Raw genomic sequence first — 17,355 nt, 5'->3', positions numbered from 1 at the left:
TCCCATGTTGGCTCTCAGTTAGGTGACATTTAAGGAAAAATGTGTGGAGAAGTGATGGACATCATCATAAGTACACTTTTTCCAAATCATCATATCTTTATAATTGGAGAGAATTCACCAAGGTTAAGGGATATTAAAAAAAAACTTGTCAGTCCTTAATCACTTAATGGTTTTTGGCCCGTTTCCAAAAAACACTGTCATTAATAAGAAGACGATGTTTATGACTGCTTTGGGGGCACTAATGAGATGAGCACAAAAATTATGATGAAATGGGTGAAAATTATCTATGCATCTGAAATCTACAAATAGCCCCATTATCAGCTTCCAAGGCAACAAGTCATGAGTTTTTGAAGATATTCATTAAAATACTAAAAGACAGAATAGAGAGTGGTTAAGATTGGAGAGGAGAAAAGGAATGATAGAGATTGAGTCAAAATGAAAGAGTGGGATTAGTCTGTGGACACCTATTTATACAAATACCTTCAAGCCAAACAAATAAAATTTTCAATCATTACCCCACTGAACAAGTAAGTGTCCCTCAATTTTTTAGAAAATTGTACCTTTTCTAGTTCTTAATAAGTCCTATAAAAATATGGAGGCAAACATATAATACTATTCTACACAGTATACTGCATTTGGAAATAAAAAAACCAGTTTTTCACATGGCCTTAGTTTCCTTCTCTGTAAAATAAGGGGGTTGAACTAGATGAAGTGACTCCAATACCTTCCACCTCTAAAACCCTAAGATCCTCAAATAAAATATTAAAGCTTAGGAGAATCACTCATCTATCTCTTCTATTTATACTATTTTGTGAAGTCCTTTGGAGAAAAGTACTATGACAGCATAAAGTATATTTTTATTTGCTATTTTCATTTGTTATTACCATCTTTTCATAAGGGAGAACTAAGTTCATTTTCAAAAATAAGGGGGGATCTATCCCAAGATTATCCCTAGATAAATTCAAAATTAAATAAAATACATTTTCATCATCCTTTCCTCTCTCTGGACATATCTTCTTTCTGTCTTCTTTGGACTTGCCTCTCCATTCATAACTGTGCTTCCATAGTGAGGTATGCAGTAACCTCATATCCCTAGCTGCCAACTGTCATGTATTTCCATAACTGCAGGGGGTAAAAAAAAATCCTTTCTTTGGCTTTTAAAGCCTTCTATAATCTGGCCCCTTCTTCTCTTTCCAGTTTCCTTTTGCTCTTTACACCTTGATCCCCAATGTATTCTGCCATCTAGCAGAATAGCCTCTTTTCTATTTCTGAAATTAGAAAGACCATCTTCTGACTCCAAATATTTTTGCTTTCCATTCCCCATGCCTTTCAATTCTCACCCTCCTCTTCTCAGTTTCTTAGCTTCTTCCTTGGCTTTCTTCAAATCCCTCCTTATGCAAGAAACTTTTCCAGATCCCCTTAACGATATTGCTTTCCCTTTGGTGATCATCTCTAGTTTATTTTATATAAGATCTCTTTGAACATAGCTATTCATGTGTTGCCTCCCCCTATTATACTATAGACTTCTTAATAACTGGGACTTTTACCCTTCTTTTTGTCCCCAGCACTTAGCACAGTGGTTGACACCTGGTAGTCTATATGTAAACTCAAGAGGGAGTCACAACTAGGAGTGATAAAAGTTCAGTGGGGAAATGCTAACCAATCTAGACAAAGTAAACCAAGATTGTGGCAAAGCCAGATACAGAGATTCAGACACACATTGAGACCACAAAGAGGATAGACAAGAGAAAACAAATCAAAAGAGAAGGTGTAGCCCCTAATAATAATTTGTTATTGATGTTCAAAAGGTTCATAGAGCTGGTTCCCATTTTCCAAATTGATACCATACAATTCAGTGTCAGCTAGTTCACCCAGGATCACAACTTTGAGGTTTACTAAGGCTCCATCTCTAAGTACTGGTTCTGTAAACTCTTTTTTCCATTGACCAGAGATAAAGTTTAGTTTTCTCAGATAGCCCTCATCTAGGTCAAATGGTCTTAAATGTTTTTAAATAAGATGAATCCCTTTGGCAATGCGGTGAATCTTTTGGACCTCTTTTCAGAAAAAAAAAGTTTGAAATGTATAAAATTAAATACATAAAATTAAAATGAAGTCATTTGTATTAAAATAGTTTTCAAAAATATTTTTTTAAAAAATGCACTGATGAAAATTAAGAATCTCTGATCTAATCTAGCCCTCTTGTGTTACAAACAAGAAAATTGAGGCTCAGAAAGATAAAATAATTTGTCCAAAGCCAAAAAACTATTGACAGAATCAGGGTTGAAAGCCAACTCTTCTAACATAGATGAAAAGAGAGAGAGAGAGAGAGAGAGAGAGAGAAAGAGAGAGAGAGAGAGAGCGCAATTGTGAAAAAGACTTCAGAGTTCTTATTCTGGCAGACTGAAAAAAATTGCATTACTACCAACATAAATGGAAAAATTAGGTAGAAGGTCATATTTGGGAAGGAAATAGTGAATTGAAGAAGTTTCTTAACTTACCTCGACTATGTTCCCTTTAGAAAGCTTGATGGTGAAGTCCTATTGATTACATATGATTATTGTTACTTACTGGTTATATAAATTGAAAACCTTTTGGTTACATATGATTAAATTTGGAGAGAGACATTGTCAAAACTTTTACATAAATCCACACTGATCATGTAAGCAAATTATTGCATAAACCCATTCTCTCTCTCAATCCTCTCTAGCCCCCAATACAGAAATTCAGACAATTGGGTTATATGAAAAAGCTGTGAAAAAAATTTTTCCTGGTTTCTGATATTCAGTGCAAAGAGGCACCAGAAGGGCTTTAATTAAGTAGCAGTAATTGGATACCATCCTGATACAAAGAAAGGATAGATGTCTAAAATCCAGAAAAAGATCAAGGTATAACATTCACCTGCATGAAATACCAGCTTTAGTTAGCTCAGGAAAAAAAGAATGACATGACTTCAAGTTGCTTCTATCAGTAAATTTTTCTTAAAGTCAGTGTCCTAGGGGTGGGGGAATGGATGGAATGTGTAAAAGTGATTCATAAAAAACCATGAAATGAAGCCCAAAGGAAGATGATACCCGAGTGTAAAGTTATAGCTTTGCTCCCCCTGCCTGACTTGCCCTCCCTATCTTAGATCTATAGGGTAATGAAACAAATTCTCTCTGGACCCAAAAAGGACATTTAAAGCTTTTGCTAAACATGAGAGTCTGATTCTCTGGAGTCATTCAGACTGCTTATTGACTGATAAAAATCATCTGAGTTCTTATAACTAGGCTAAGGAATCAATATAGAGCAGAGCTCAAATTCCAACTCCTATGATACAGGTCCCCAAATGGCTGCTAATAATTTTAAAACTTCACAACAAGTGGCAGGTTTGTGCTTTCAGTCTGTCATTATCTCTTTATTGGGAAATTTCTTCTGTGTGAAGTATATATGAGCTCCAATATTCACCTTCCTTCCTCTCTGTCTGCTATTTCAGCTGCCACCGAAGTGTCCTTCTCCTTTGATGTTGGAAATGGGCCAGTGGAGATTGTTGTCAGATCTCCCTCTCCCCTTAATGATGACCAGTGGCACCGGGTCATTGCTGAGAGAAACGTCAAGCAGGCAAGTCTCCAGGTGGACCAGTTGCCACAACAGGTGCGGAAGGCACCTACAGAAGGTCACACACGCTTAGAGCTTTACAGCCAGCTATATGTGGGTAAGTAACAGAAAAGAAGCATCAACTCTCTAACTTTAGCACTGCAAATGACTTCAGAACTATGGATTACAATTTCTTCTCTCACACAGATGACTTAGATACAAACATTTCTGTGAACTAGAGAGATAACCCTGTGAGAAATTCTGTGATTTTCTGATCGTTTAGGAGACAAATAGCTGCAATATTTATGCAGGGGGAAACTCCTAGCTTGGAATCAGGAGGCCAACATTCAGATTAATGTCTTTAATTTCCTATCATGGTCATGAGATAGTCCTCTGTTTACATATTTAAAATCCTTTATTTTGTATATGTAAAATGGGGATAACAATATATTGACATTTGTATGTCACTTAAAGGATTCATCTCATTTGAACCTCCAGGTATCACAAGTCCTTAGATATTATAGGACTTATTATCCCCATCTTTGTGGAAAAGATAAATAAGACACAAAAGACTAAAAATGACTTGCCTATCATATGGCTAATATATATCAAGGGCAGAATTTGAACCATCTTTCTGAATCCAGTCTTCTACACAATCCCTTGCTACCTTGTATTGTATCTTTCACAGAGCATTGTGGGAGAAAAATTATGCTTTGCATATATCTGAATACTATTCAGTAACTTCTTAGTATCAAACAAAAATGTGCGTAGTAGTTGGTGCTTAATAAATGTTTGTTAAATTCATTTGAATTGAAAACCATGCTTCCTCCTCTTAGAAATAAATACAAGCATATGTGTTTGCCCATCCCTTATTAGAATTGATGAGTAATAAAATGCTTTTGACTTCTCTTTATTTTATTTCAATGGAGAGACAAAAAAGCTAAATATTGGATAATAAATGTAAACAAAACAGAAAAATGTGGGTACCCTAATAAACATCAAAATATCAGGCAACTGGGGTCAACCACATAAGTTAACTTAGATATCAATGCTTTTGTTTATGTGGGGTAGTATTTCCCAATTCAATCTCTCTTTTAACATATTCCAAATTAGGGTAAAGTCAACTCAAGTCAAAATCTGTTTCCAAGTGCAGTGATTCTTCAGGTTTATTTTCCTTTCTTTTAGGAAATGAGTGCCATCTATTGAATGGAAGCATAGGATGATTCTCTGGTGAATACTTATAGAACCACACTGAGATTCCCAAATATTTTACAACTGAAGCTTAACTGGGCTAACTGTAAACTTTTACTTTCTCAGTTCACTGCGTGAAATTCTGAGATTTCATACATGTTGTTTTTCCCTCCAACAACACAAATCATAACCCATCCACAGCTGTCCTTCTTGTGTGACTCTTGTCCATTAAATATCATCAGATTTTAAATCTTTTCTAACTCTAAATCCTTCCCACCCATTAACACAGAAAAGTTCATAAACCACTCAAATTTTAGGTCCTTAATTGATTATCCAAAATAAGGAAATATGAAGTATTGTTGTGTGCTCAGTGGACAAACTCTAATATAGACAGTTCTTGTTTTGCAAAAATGGACCATTTCATAGACTGCTATATAAAGCATTTTGAACATAATGAAAATTTACACTTACCCACCCATTTCACTTAGCCTATATAGCAAATACATACATAAAGAGCAACATTAGACAAGTCATAAAATCAAAAAATTTCTTTCTTAGCATAGGATTCTATGTCATAATGCCAGTTGTCACAAACGATAACACATGGAATGGAATATCTTTGGGATTACTTCTGTTTCTTTTTTTAAAAGTTTTATTCAGTGTCTTTTGGTTTTGTATCATAGTCATTTTTAAAGGAACAAAAAGGCTCTTGCCCTCCCATTTCTGTTTAAATCCTCCCTCTAGTCAAGAAAAACAATTGATAAAACATGATGCAGTGATCATGTATGATAATGTAGATAACCTTCAGCATGAATCTGAAATATCCTTCTTTTTTTTCTGCTGAGAATGGAAATAATTCATTCTCTATTTCCTAAGATTATTTTTGTTTTATCTTGTTTTTACTTGCTCAGAGTACATATTGCTTTAAGAATATTTTCCTTAAACTCTGGTGATTAATTAGCCAACCATCTCCACGCATGTGTGTGTAATATATACATATATATATATATATGTGTGTGTTTTCTTTGGAGGCTAATAGAGATAAAACTTGAAATTCATAGTCACTGCATATTTAAAGAGATTTTTTTCTTCAGTTCAGTCCGACAAGCACTTATTTAAGTTTCTACTCTATGTCTAGCCCTGGGGAATCTAAGAAAGAAATGAAAAAATAATAATACATGTTTTCAAGGAGCATAGTTTCTGCTGGTTTTTGAGATCTATTGAGAAAGAGACACATGAGGAATAGACTATAGAACTATTACTGGATCACTAAACTAAAATATTCTACAAGTATTGCACCTGTAAGGTTTTATAAATATTGATTTTTACCAACATTATCCACAGAGATGCAATGCAGTAGACAATGCTGCAATCAGAAATTAGAAGGACCTGAGTTCAGATTCTGCTTCTGATACATACCAACTGATGATCGTGGTCTAGTTAACTTAATTTCTCATTGCATCCAGGCAACTCTCTAAAGCTTTCAACTAGAGCTGAAGCCAAAGGAATCTTCCTTACACAGATATGGACTCCCCCCTAACCTTCATTAAATAAACAAATAGTTAAAAGTTTCCCAAATAGCCCTAGAATTCCTGGAAGATTGAAGATCACCTGTAAATAAAAGATCAGGTAACCTTTTCAGAAATGTGTTCCCTTGGGGACACAGTCTTTTTCCTTACTCAAAAAGATTGAATGTAATTAAGCTTAATGTAGTTACTACATTGTTCTCTTCCTTTGTTTTTCTTTTTCATAAGTCTAAGCTCCTAGCTTTTAACTTCCTGATGGCGTAAGGTTCAGTATTATGATCCCCTTGGGGCAATCCTGACAGGGCTTCTCCTCCTAAGAGGGTTTCTCCAAATTGCTCTATAACAGTAATAATTGAGCTCTACAACTCAAACAGCTCTGCCAGGAAACTAGTCCCAGAGAGAACCAGGCTCACTTGTCAATCAGCCCCCTGAACTGTGAAATCCAGTTACACAAAAGCCAGTTGTCACAAACTATTGGACTGGGAATCAGGAGACAGAGTCAAATCTATGCTCTGCTACTGCATGACCTTGAGCAGGACACAACTTCTGGGTGGGAATTGAAGGCCTAAAAAAGTCTCTTATGGGCAGCTGGTTTCCTCATCTGTAAAATGAGGACTCTGGACAGGAGTTATCTTTAAGGTCTCTTCCATTCCAGACATTTTGAGCTTTTAAATTAAATAAGGCAGAGGTCTGTACATCTTTTTTCTGCTTATATTCTTGCTCTTTTGCTTCTCTTTCTCTCTTCCTTTCATGCAGGGAGCCAAATTCTACTGGGGAGGTGTTTCATTTTTTATTTTCCCTCTTTTATTCACATTTCTCAATTAATTGACCTGAAATTGGATGGTTTTAGCCATCAGCCAATAGAGGCAGAAGCACTGTTACCAAACATCTTCTTCAAAGAAAGGAGTCATTGTCCAGTGGTTCCACTTATGTGCCACAAATACCACAGTATCTTACCAAAAGACACTACTACTGATAAGAGTAACACTCACTCTCTTTGAAAAAGCCTTCCTAAAAGAAAGAAAAAATAGTTCCAGCTACTTACAGTCTTTAAGACAGCAAGAAAATCTCATGACAAAAGGGATGGCTTGGGTTATGGTAAGCAATAGGAATTCAGCTCTACAGCTCTGGCTTAACAGAGAAAATTTTAAAAGCCAAAAAGAGAAAACACTTGTTTTATTTAAAATTACACTCAGGATTTTTTTGTGTTCTGCCCTAAAATAAGCAGCTAACATATGACCAGTCCCCCGAACAGCCTTGTGATAACTCACCCATCACACAGCTTTCTAGTCATGGTCCAGGTGCAAAGGCTCACTTCCTATGTAGGCAGCCATAGACCAGATTTCTTTACAGGGCTAGCGAGCAGCCGGCATGCCCATGGTCATCACATAAATGAGGCTGACAACATGCTGGATTCAGCTGAAGCCCCTTTTAGTTGTAAAGTATCTCAGAGAATTCAGAATATTGGCAAGAACAGTGGCAGTGACAGGACTGTGAGGGAGGAATAGGATGGCTGTTGGGAACCCAGCTACTGGCATCCCAGCTGGGGACCCAGGCTTGTGGTCCAGGACATGACAAGACGGCAGCAGGTGTGAGCACTAGTGGGAGGCAAGCTGGGCACAAGTCAAAGCAGACAGCACAGGATCGAGAACGAGAAAAGGCAGAAGGGAAGAGGTCAAGACTAGCAGAGACAGCAAATCGAGGACAATGAAAACTGTAATCTGCTAGGTCCCTGCTTCAGAAAGAAAGTAGGTTTCTTGAAAGCATCTGAAGTCATTTTGGAAGCTGTTATCCTTAAACTGTAAATCTAGTTGGTTGGGTTAATATTCTATCTGAAACTCTCTAGCATTTAAAGTGGCTTTACTCATTTTTCTGCCTGCTTTACTTTCAAAGGAAAGAGGAAATCCTCTTCATCCGAGGCAAGAGCTTTTACTTTTGAGTCCTGATGATATCTGGTGCTCTTATTTCTCTCATTTCAGAGGCAGAATTTGTCCTGGAACAGGGGTATTGCCAATGGCTCAGGATCTCTTTGAGGAGAGGAGAAAATTAAATTTAAATATAATTTATATTTATATAATTTATATAATAAATATGATATAAAATAAATTTTAAATTAAAATTTTAAAATAGATACCTACAAAGAACAAGGTACTGTACCAGAAATAAAGGATAAACCCAAACCTTAACAATTTCTGACCTTAAAAGACATGTCTTCTATTAAGGGCATCCATTGTATAAGTACCTGCTTATTTACATGACTTCCCAATTTGAATATGAGCTCCTTTAGGACAGAAATTGTGTTTTGCCTTTTTCTATATGTGCAAAGCTTAGTAGAGTGTCTGGTACATGAGTAAACCCTTAGGGAATGTTTGTGGACTGACTGGCAGACATAAGACTGAGGACCGAATCTGTGATTTCACTGATATAAGGAACTCATAGATGAGGAAACAGCCTTTAATAATGCAGATAGAAACATTCTCTTCAAGTTATAGTCTTATAGAATTGCTTGAAGGTTTAAAAGATTACACACAGGGTCACACAGCCAATTTTATTGTCATCAAGTCTGGTTCTATATTTACTAATGCCACCTGATTTCTCATTCATTAAAATAAGAGGTGGCTCAGTGGATAGAGCACTCTGCAAGCCCTAAATTTATATTTGTCTTCAGACTCTTAGTAGCTATGTGACTCTGGGCAAGCCTAAGCCACATAGTTTGTCTGTCTTAGCTTCCTCATCTGTAAAATGGGGTAATGGTAGCACTTAAAGACTCAACATTATCAAGGATAAAATGACACTATTTTTCAAGTGTTTTGAAAACTTTAAAGATCTATATAAGTGTTATTGTTTTAAGCGAATTCAAAATAATATGCCCTGATTTCAAAAAATATAAAATTGCTAACAACTAAAAGATAGAAGATAGGAGGGACCATTGGGGAAGGTCCAAAGTGGAAACCGAACTGTGCTCTAAAGGAACCTTGTTATTAATTATTTCAGTCATGTCCAATTCTTCAAGGGTTTTCTTAACAAGGATACAGGAGTGGTTTATGATTTCTCTACCTCATTTTACACAGGAGGAAACTGAGGCAAACAAGGCTAAAAGACTTGCACAAGATCAAACAGATAGAGAGCTTTTTAGGCTGGATTTGAACTCAGGAAGATGAGTTTTCCTGACTTCCAGCCTGCACTGTATCTACAGTACCATTCAGCTATCCCAACTAACTGAGTGCTAGAGATGCTTTATACCAGGCAGAGCAAATAAATATTTGAATAATTGTTGTGGCTTCTCTCTGAGACCAAACTTGACTAGAAACCATGTGGGAGAATAAGATCTGCCAATCACACCACATAACTCTGTTTGGTCAGCTGTTCCTCCGCATGTTGCATTCCAAAAGAGGGAATGGATGCTTGAGATTACCATGTCAAATGACAGAAGGAATGGGAAATTCAGACATTGGTATGCAAGTGAACATAGGACTCTATAGACGTGAAATTCATCCAGCTCTGTGTAATAGTGAAATAGCAACTTCTAATAGCAGAACAAGTTTGGAATAAGGGCATGCAGTCTCACGTCCTCTGATTAGAAACAGAAGAGAAAGTGTTTGTATTCTGTTTTCCATTTCCTGTGTACTGACTCCCAGGTGAGTGACTATGCTATCAGAATAGCCAAGCTGAAAATAAAAAATGAAACACCTCCCCAGTGGAATTTGGCTCCCTGCATGAAAGCCTTGTAGCAAATCTCTAGCATTACAATGGTAAGACTGATATCAGCCTGGAGCATTTATCAAAAGAACAAAATATACCAACCCCTTTAAACAGAATGGGGACCATTTTAGGAGAGTTGGAGGATGAAACAGGGTGAAATCTTGGGTCTAAGTCCACTTCTCTTTTTTCCTCATCTACTTCTGCAAAGCAAAATACCAGCACCATCTCTTTAAAGCAATTATTCTATCCTCAAACCATCTATATTTTTTTTTCTTGTCTTCATGAAACTTGCCCCTAAATCCTTTTCTCAAAGTTTGAATACTGCTTGATTTCCTTTGGGGTTTTTTTTTAAACTCTATCACACAAGATAAAATGAAGATTGAATGCAGGTAAACAACCAAGAAATGGGTTTCTCACAATCTAGGATCATATGGGAACCTACATTTCACACATCCTTCTCAATGCCGCTGGTACCAAAGCAAGCGCTGATCTGCGTGAGCTTGGCTCATGGGCTCCAGGTAAATTGAAAAGTACCATTTCTCCCTGTTTGCTCCCTCTTACCTTCTCAGGGCTTATCATTAATAATCAAATACCAATCAATCAGAAGGAATGAATAAGAATGCTAGCCACTCCCATCACCAGTGTGTAAAATATATTGTTGTTGTTGTTGTTTTTGGAGGGGGGTGGTATTTGAAATGATTAAGTATTCGATGGAGAGCAAAATTGCAAATATCATGTGATAAGCTGTGTGAACTCTCATTCTTGACTATGTAAGACTCAATTAGCCCCTTCAGTCTCAGAAAATACATCTACTATTCTCTCTCCCTTCCCATATTCCTTGTCCCTTGGATCATATCTTTTAATAGTTCTTTGCTTTGAGGATTTTTCTCCCTACAAAACCTGGCACCTCAACTGACAACTTGATTGTTTTCCTTTTCAGTGTCTGACACTCACTCTCCCAATTAAAAATTCTTGTTTCTTCCCTAAGACCAAATGCCATAGAATTGCTTTCACCCTTAGGAGTGGGATGCTCTTAACTCTTCCCCTTCCTTTGCTTTCTTACAACTCGACAACTTTGCCATTTAACAACTTAATAAAGTTAATAAACTTTTTACAAAATTATAATATCATCTTAAATTTAAGCATTTAAATAGAAGTAGCTTTTTCTTTTAAAAAACTAAAAATTTCTTTCCTAGAAATAATAGAATTTTAGTATTAGAAAGCATAAAACTTATCATAGTACTTGGCAAATAGTAGGTGCTAAATAAATGCTTATTACCTTCCCTTCCTTAAAATGGTCACTATTTTATAAATTAAAAGCTAAGGATCAAAGAGTTCAAAGATTTATCCAAAGTTTCTGTTAGTATTTGGTGGACCAAGACCTAAACTCAGTTTAGATTGTAGACTCCTTGAGAGCAGGCACTATTTGTTGTTCTTTTTTATATACTGAAGGATATAAAAATTGGGATGATTAAGGGGGAATTTTTTAGTTACTTGGGCAGGATCCCTCCATTCATGTATTCATTCTACATGTATGCATTCTAGCTACTACATGTGACAATCAATAAACTTCTCATTAACTTGAGAAAACTTCTGCCTCCTGATTTTTATTGCCTAACAATGCCCAGTGCTTTGCATATAGAAGGTCTGAATAACAATTTGACCTATTCAGTGAACATGCATTTATTAAATATAACTTCTATATTAGGATTTATGTTAGACATTAAGATAGAAACATGTCCAGCCCTCAAGAAGCTTACATTTTGTCAGACTTTGGGTATACATAAGTGCAGAGAAAATAAATTCAAAATATTTGGGGGAGAATGTAGGTGGAAAGAATGTGTATCAAGAAAAGCTTCCCACAAGAACCGGCCTGTAAAGTAAATTTTGAAGTGAACTGGGGATAATAAGAGGTAGAGGTAAAGAGAGAATGTGTTATGGACATTGGGAACAACCAGTCTGACAAAGATCAAGAAATAGAAGATGAGTTCTAGATGTGATGGAAAAACATCAAGAAGCAGTTTGGTTGGACCAAAGAGTTTGTAAAGATCAGTATATAACATTAGAAAATTGTTAGATTCTGAAAGGCTTGAAATGCCCAAAAAAAGGGAGTATTTTCTGTGTGATCCTAGAAGTGAGAAGGAGCCACTAGAGTTGAAATGAATTTTTTAATAATAATGAATTCATGGTTCTATAGGACCCAAGAGTTTACAAAGTACTCTTCACAATGTCCCCTTGAGGAAGGGGGTGCCCTTGAGGATACATAAAATTTCTACTACAAGACACTACTTTTAAAAATCCATAAATTCTTGCCTTTTTAGGTCAGAGAGTGTTAACATCTGGATTTTGAATGTGTTGGGGGTTTTTTTTAACCCTGTAGAAATAGTCATTCCTGAGTTATATGTATGGCTATGAATATATTTCAGCTGTGAATCTGAATGAGCTCCCGTTGCAACGGCAATATGAATTGCCTACAAAGAAGACATTGTTTTCTACAAAATTTACCTTCAGTTAAATTTAGAAAACAATTTTTCAGTTCACCTGTAAAGTAAAATTTTAGTTATTTAAGTATAGACACTATATGAGTTACCTCCATTTTGAAATGCCCTTTTCCAATGCCTTAAACTCCAGTACCCACTCCCTCCTCTTTTTCTATTTAAAAAACAGCCTAATCTAAGTTATTCTTAGATTTATACTTTTGTTCTGTCTGTATAATGAAATTATAGAAAAATCTGAACTTTCCAAATATCCTGACCTCTCTAATATGCAAACCTTTTGCTTTCTGTAGGATGGTGTTTATGAGATGTTTTGATTCATTGAATGGATGGAGATTTTTATAAAGAAAATTGCTTTCTCTAGTTGGTGAACTAATTTTGGAAATTTGCCTAGGAGAATGAATCTTTTGTTCCATAATAGGCCTAATCTGATTTACAGTCAAAACTAGGAACTCTCACATAGTAAAGGCCTATAATGAGAACAAATCAGAATCAATATATATCCAATGAGAGGCACTTGTGGTGCCAAAATCTCCCTCTTGAGCTCTCCAAAAGATTTCAGGTAAACCCATTTTTACATCATATTTTGTTGTTGTTCATGTTTGACTCTTCATGATTCCATTTGGAGTTTTCTTGGCAAAGATATGGAGTAGTTTGACATTTCTTTCTCCAGGTCATTTTACAGATAAGGAAACTGAGGAAAACCAAGTCAGGCAATTTGCCCAGGGTCACACAGCTATGGCAGAGGTCAGATTTGAATTCAAATCTTTCTGACTCCAATCCCAATGCTCTATCCACTGCACCATCTAGCTGCATTGCTTAAATGTTTTTTGGTTGATTAGCTCTGAATTCAACCAATCTTAAGTTCAAGACATAATGCAAAAATATTTTGTCTCTTCATGTTTTCCTCTAGTATCTCTTCTTTTTAGCTAAGCCCACAGTATGTACTCAATATCTATATTACCTCCTGATTCTGAAAAGATTTTTGCTCCCATGTCTTGTTAACTGCCCAAGGTATTAACTATGCCCTTTCAATATGACTTCAAAAATGAAAGGATTTTGCTTACTTAAAACAAAAAGTACTTATTTCTTTTACCTGACCAAGATACCACCATTCTCTCCTTCCTCTCTTTTGCTGCCAAACTCTTTGCTTTTGCTTATCTGTCCCACCTATCCACTTCACAAGGTTTCTGACATAATCACACAAAGGAAAATTTTATTAATATGTATACTGTGTTCATTTTTACCACCTAGCCCTTAATCTCCTATAGGAGGTCTTCCTCCCCACTATTCACTGGTAGATTTTTAAAGCTCATTTGTGATCACCAAATCCAGACTTTTTTTCAATATCCTCTTTCCATGACCTGCTTGTAGCATTTGACTATATTGGTCTGCTTTAAGATTTTATTGTCTTTTGAGTTCTGTGCAATTATGGCATTTTTATTCTCCTCCTACAGCTTTGAGTATTCCTCCAATAGTTCTTTCTTTTTCTCTCTCTTCAGTATGTGTCCTCAGCTCTGTGATCTCTTCTTTCTAATCTCCTTCTTTCAGATAATTCATCTTTATGTCCACAATCCTTTCTCCACTTATGATTCCCAAAAGAGCCCTGCCATCAGCTGCAGAGGCCATCCATACCCAGGAATTCTGAAGATAATTGCAAAGGAAAAAAAAGAGATAGAATCAAATTGTGACAGAGTTAGGAGTACAGTGGGATTAAAATTAGGAAAAGACACAGAGCCTATAAAGGAAAAATGGAAAAGCCTTTTTTTTCTAGCAGCTCAAAGTGTGTTATGAATAGTCAAAGTGAAGCTAATTAAAGGCAAATTGCCAGAATCTCCTTCAGACCCAGAGACAAACATAAAAAGGTGTTGTCCAAGGTCCTAGAAGAGAGCAACTCTAAAGCTGCTTCAAAAAAAAAAAAAAAAACTTGTGGAAGGTGATTCTTTTAGTTGAAATAATACATTTGGCAGAGAAAATATTTTATAGTTTGTTTATAAAATTAGTAAGGGTACATGTTGGTCTTCATTTTGTTTAATTTGTAATGTTGTTCTGAATAAATATATCACAAAAATTAAGTAGTGTTGCTTAGCTGTGTGTCTATATTTGGTTTCACAGAGCAACGTTCTGATTTAGGGAATGCAAAGATAATAAGATCCTGCCCTCAAAGGGCTACATGTCTTATTTCATCATCTGATCAAATTTTCCTAGAAATAATAGAATTTTAGTATTAGAAAAATCATCTGATCAAAATTTCCTACATTCTCCATAATCCTTCATAATATGGAAGAAACAACTCCAAAACTGTGAGGTCTACTTCGTTACCACCCAGTCACTGCAGGAGCACTAGCAAAGAGCCCAAGTACATTCTAGCATCTCAGTAGAGAGTACTTTTAACTGGGGTGGAAGATCCCATAAGCAACAAGAAGAGGTCAAAGTATATAATTAATTTGAGTCTGGTCTGTTTGCTCTCACAAATTCTGCCTTATGCTGAAGCTGGAAGAAATGCCATGCAGAAATTAAGATAAACTCACCAAAAATCAGGAAACACTATCTGAAGAAATTCAGTCCAAGAAATTGGACTTCTGAGAAGTACAACTCAGCACTCTGTATGTAAAATACATTTCATATGATGCTTTCTATTATCGGTCTTTTTGAGGCATCATTGGTCAATCCATTTCAATCTCCTTACAAATTTGTACTAAATTTGTGCAAGTCAATCTCCTTGTACTTTTCTTCCAAAGATTTAGGGCTCTCCCGAATCAAGGTTTAATCTGGATTAAGTTACTAAAGTTAGAACTTAAGTAAATTTTCATTTCACTCCATATATATGTGACAATAATCATAACCTTGACCCTTTTTTTCTGTTGGTAGCTTTTGTGACCAGTTCCACCAATTATTTACAAAGAGTGATGATTAATTCCAACTTTTAAAAAATTATTGAATGCATGAATGGATGAATGAATGAATGAGAACAAAATTTCCTTAGTAAAGACTGGAAAAATTAAGTAACAACTTAGAAGACTATTAGAAGTTAAAAGATCTCTGAAAGCAAGAAAAATTTATCATCTCAGCACAATTCTTGTTTATTATTCTTCCCTTTATTGATTCCTTAAGTTTAATATCTGTTATTTTTATTTTGTTTTCTGAATTCTTTGTAATAATTGGCTATGATGTCATTCATTATGGATGATCACAATGTTTTTGTAATTACTTTTAATTGCAGTACTTGAATGTCAAGCCTTAAGATCGTTAATTTTATAAATTAAGCTCAGATTTTCATTTCATCCAATTTTCATAAATATAATTACTATTCAGACAACTCTTAGTACAAGAAGCGAGCATGGGCTCTCTATTAGAAATGTATTGGGTTTTTTTTTTTTTGTTTGTTTTTTTTTTGTTATTGTTGTAACTAACAAAAGATTTTATGACCCTTTTGGATATATTTTACATTAGGATCCAGATTTTGAATTTTTGATTCTGGCTACTTTAACAGATTCGTGTAGTATACAAAATAAAAAGTTGAATACAATCAGTTAGTCACATAATTTAAACTATGATATATTTAAATCATTCTCATTTGAATATAGTGATCATCTTCCTGTCAGATTTTTTCTTTATTTCAACCAGGACAAGGTGGCAAACATTTTTTTTGTCAAAAGCATTTAAGTTATCATTTTTAAAAATAGCCACTTAGCTCAGTTCACCTTTATTTTTTAAAAAACCACCAATTGTTCCACTTCTCTATTTTTAAAATAAAAACCAATTAACAAAACAATGTTCAACAAAATATACTTCAGCTCTCTGAAAAAATATTTTTTAAAGTATGGAAAGGAAAGAGGGCTGGAAGAAAAGAAATAAAGGTTATAAGAGATAATAAAGACACAATTCAATTCAAAAAGCACATACGGTGTGCCTTCTATGTATATTTAGAATGACAAGAGTTAGAACTGGAAGGGACCTCCTAGTCCAATCCTCTTATTTGAACATTTGAAGAAAGTGGGGTCCAAGAAGTAACAGCCAATTTTTTTCAATGTCTCCCCAGCTGGAAGAGCCAGGATTTGTTCCCTCATGACAAAGAAGTTCCTCATGGAGAACAAATGTTTTTAGTTTTGTCTTGGCATTTTTAGTATCTGACACATAGTAGGCATTTAATCAATGTATATTGAAAATGACCAACCCTAATTCTGGAACATTTGACAATGCAGCATACTTTCTGCCTTTAAAGAGAAATCTGTACCAATCATTGAGGATAAAATCTGAAATAGTTGCTGCTCTCAAGAAACTTGTAATCTACTGGGCTACATTGCTAAATACACAGATAAATAAATGTAAAGTTCATACAAAATAAATACAAAATCACCAAAAGGGAGACCACCAGCAAGTGGGTTGAAAGCAAAAGAAAAGACCAAGAAAAACACACAGAGAACAAAGAGAGAGTTAGATTACGTATCCTGGGATGTAGAAAGACAAAAACACAAACTGAGAGGGACACACAAAAAACCACTGAAATTTATACATGCATGTGCACAAAGGGAACCAAAATATACAAAGACAGAGATACATATAAATATGAAAAGGCTTTCAGATGGAGAAAGGGAACAAGAAAGGGAAAACAGTAAGACCTAGAATGCCTGGTGGTAATTGTGCTCATGACACACCCTTATCTAGGATCATCAAAAGTGGTTATTACCTGTAGTCCCTCTTATTTGAAATACCTGTGATCTAAACAGAAATTTTATAGAGCCCTTTTTAAACTACAAGCAAAGTAAAAGAAAATCAAAACGTGTTTCTCTGCTTTTATTTTCAAATTTCAAAAGTTTCTTTTGGAAATCAATCTGTGTTTGCTTCACCATCAAATTCGAAGAAAT

The 17,355-nt window shown here is 35.3% G+C and overlaps 1 protein-coding gene across 1 annotated transcript in view; it reads left to right on the top strand.

Moving 5' to 3' along the window:
- The window catches only part of CNTNAP2 (contactin associated protein 2), a 2,126,697-nt gene that overhangs the window by 1,850,135 nt on the left and 259,207 nt on the right, over positions 1–17,355 (top strand). The window contains exon 17 of the mRNA XM_051962375.1: positions 3,473–3,691. Within this exon, the coding sequence (XP_051818335.1) occupies positions 3,473–3,691 (219 nt within the window). The remainder of the gene's footprint in view (positions 1–3,472; positions 3,692–17,355) is intronic.

Source organism: Antechinus flavipes, chromosome 5 (assembly GCF_016432865.1).
Source record: "Antechinus flavipes isolate AdamAnt ecotype Samford, QLD, Australia chromosome 5, AdamAnt_v2, whole genome shotgun sequence".
NCBI classification, from domain to species: Eukaryota; Metazoa; Chordata; class Mammalia; order Dasyuromorphia; family Dasyuridae; genus Antechinus; species Antechinus flavipes.
The sequence above is the reverse complement of the archived record's forward strand: the minus strand, read 5'-3'. Positions and strand labels throughout refer to the sequence as shown.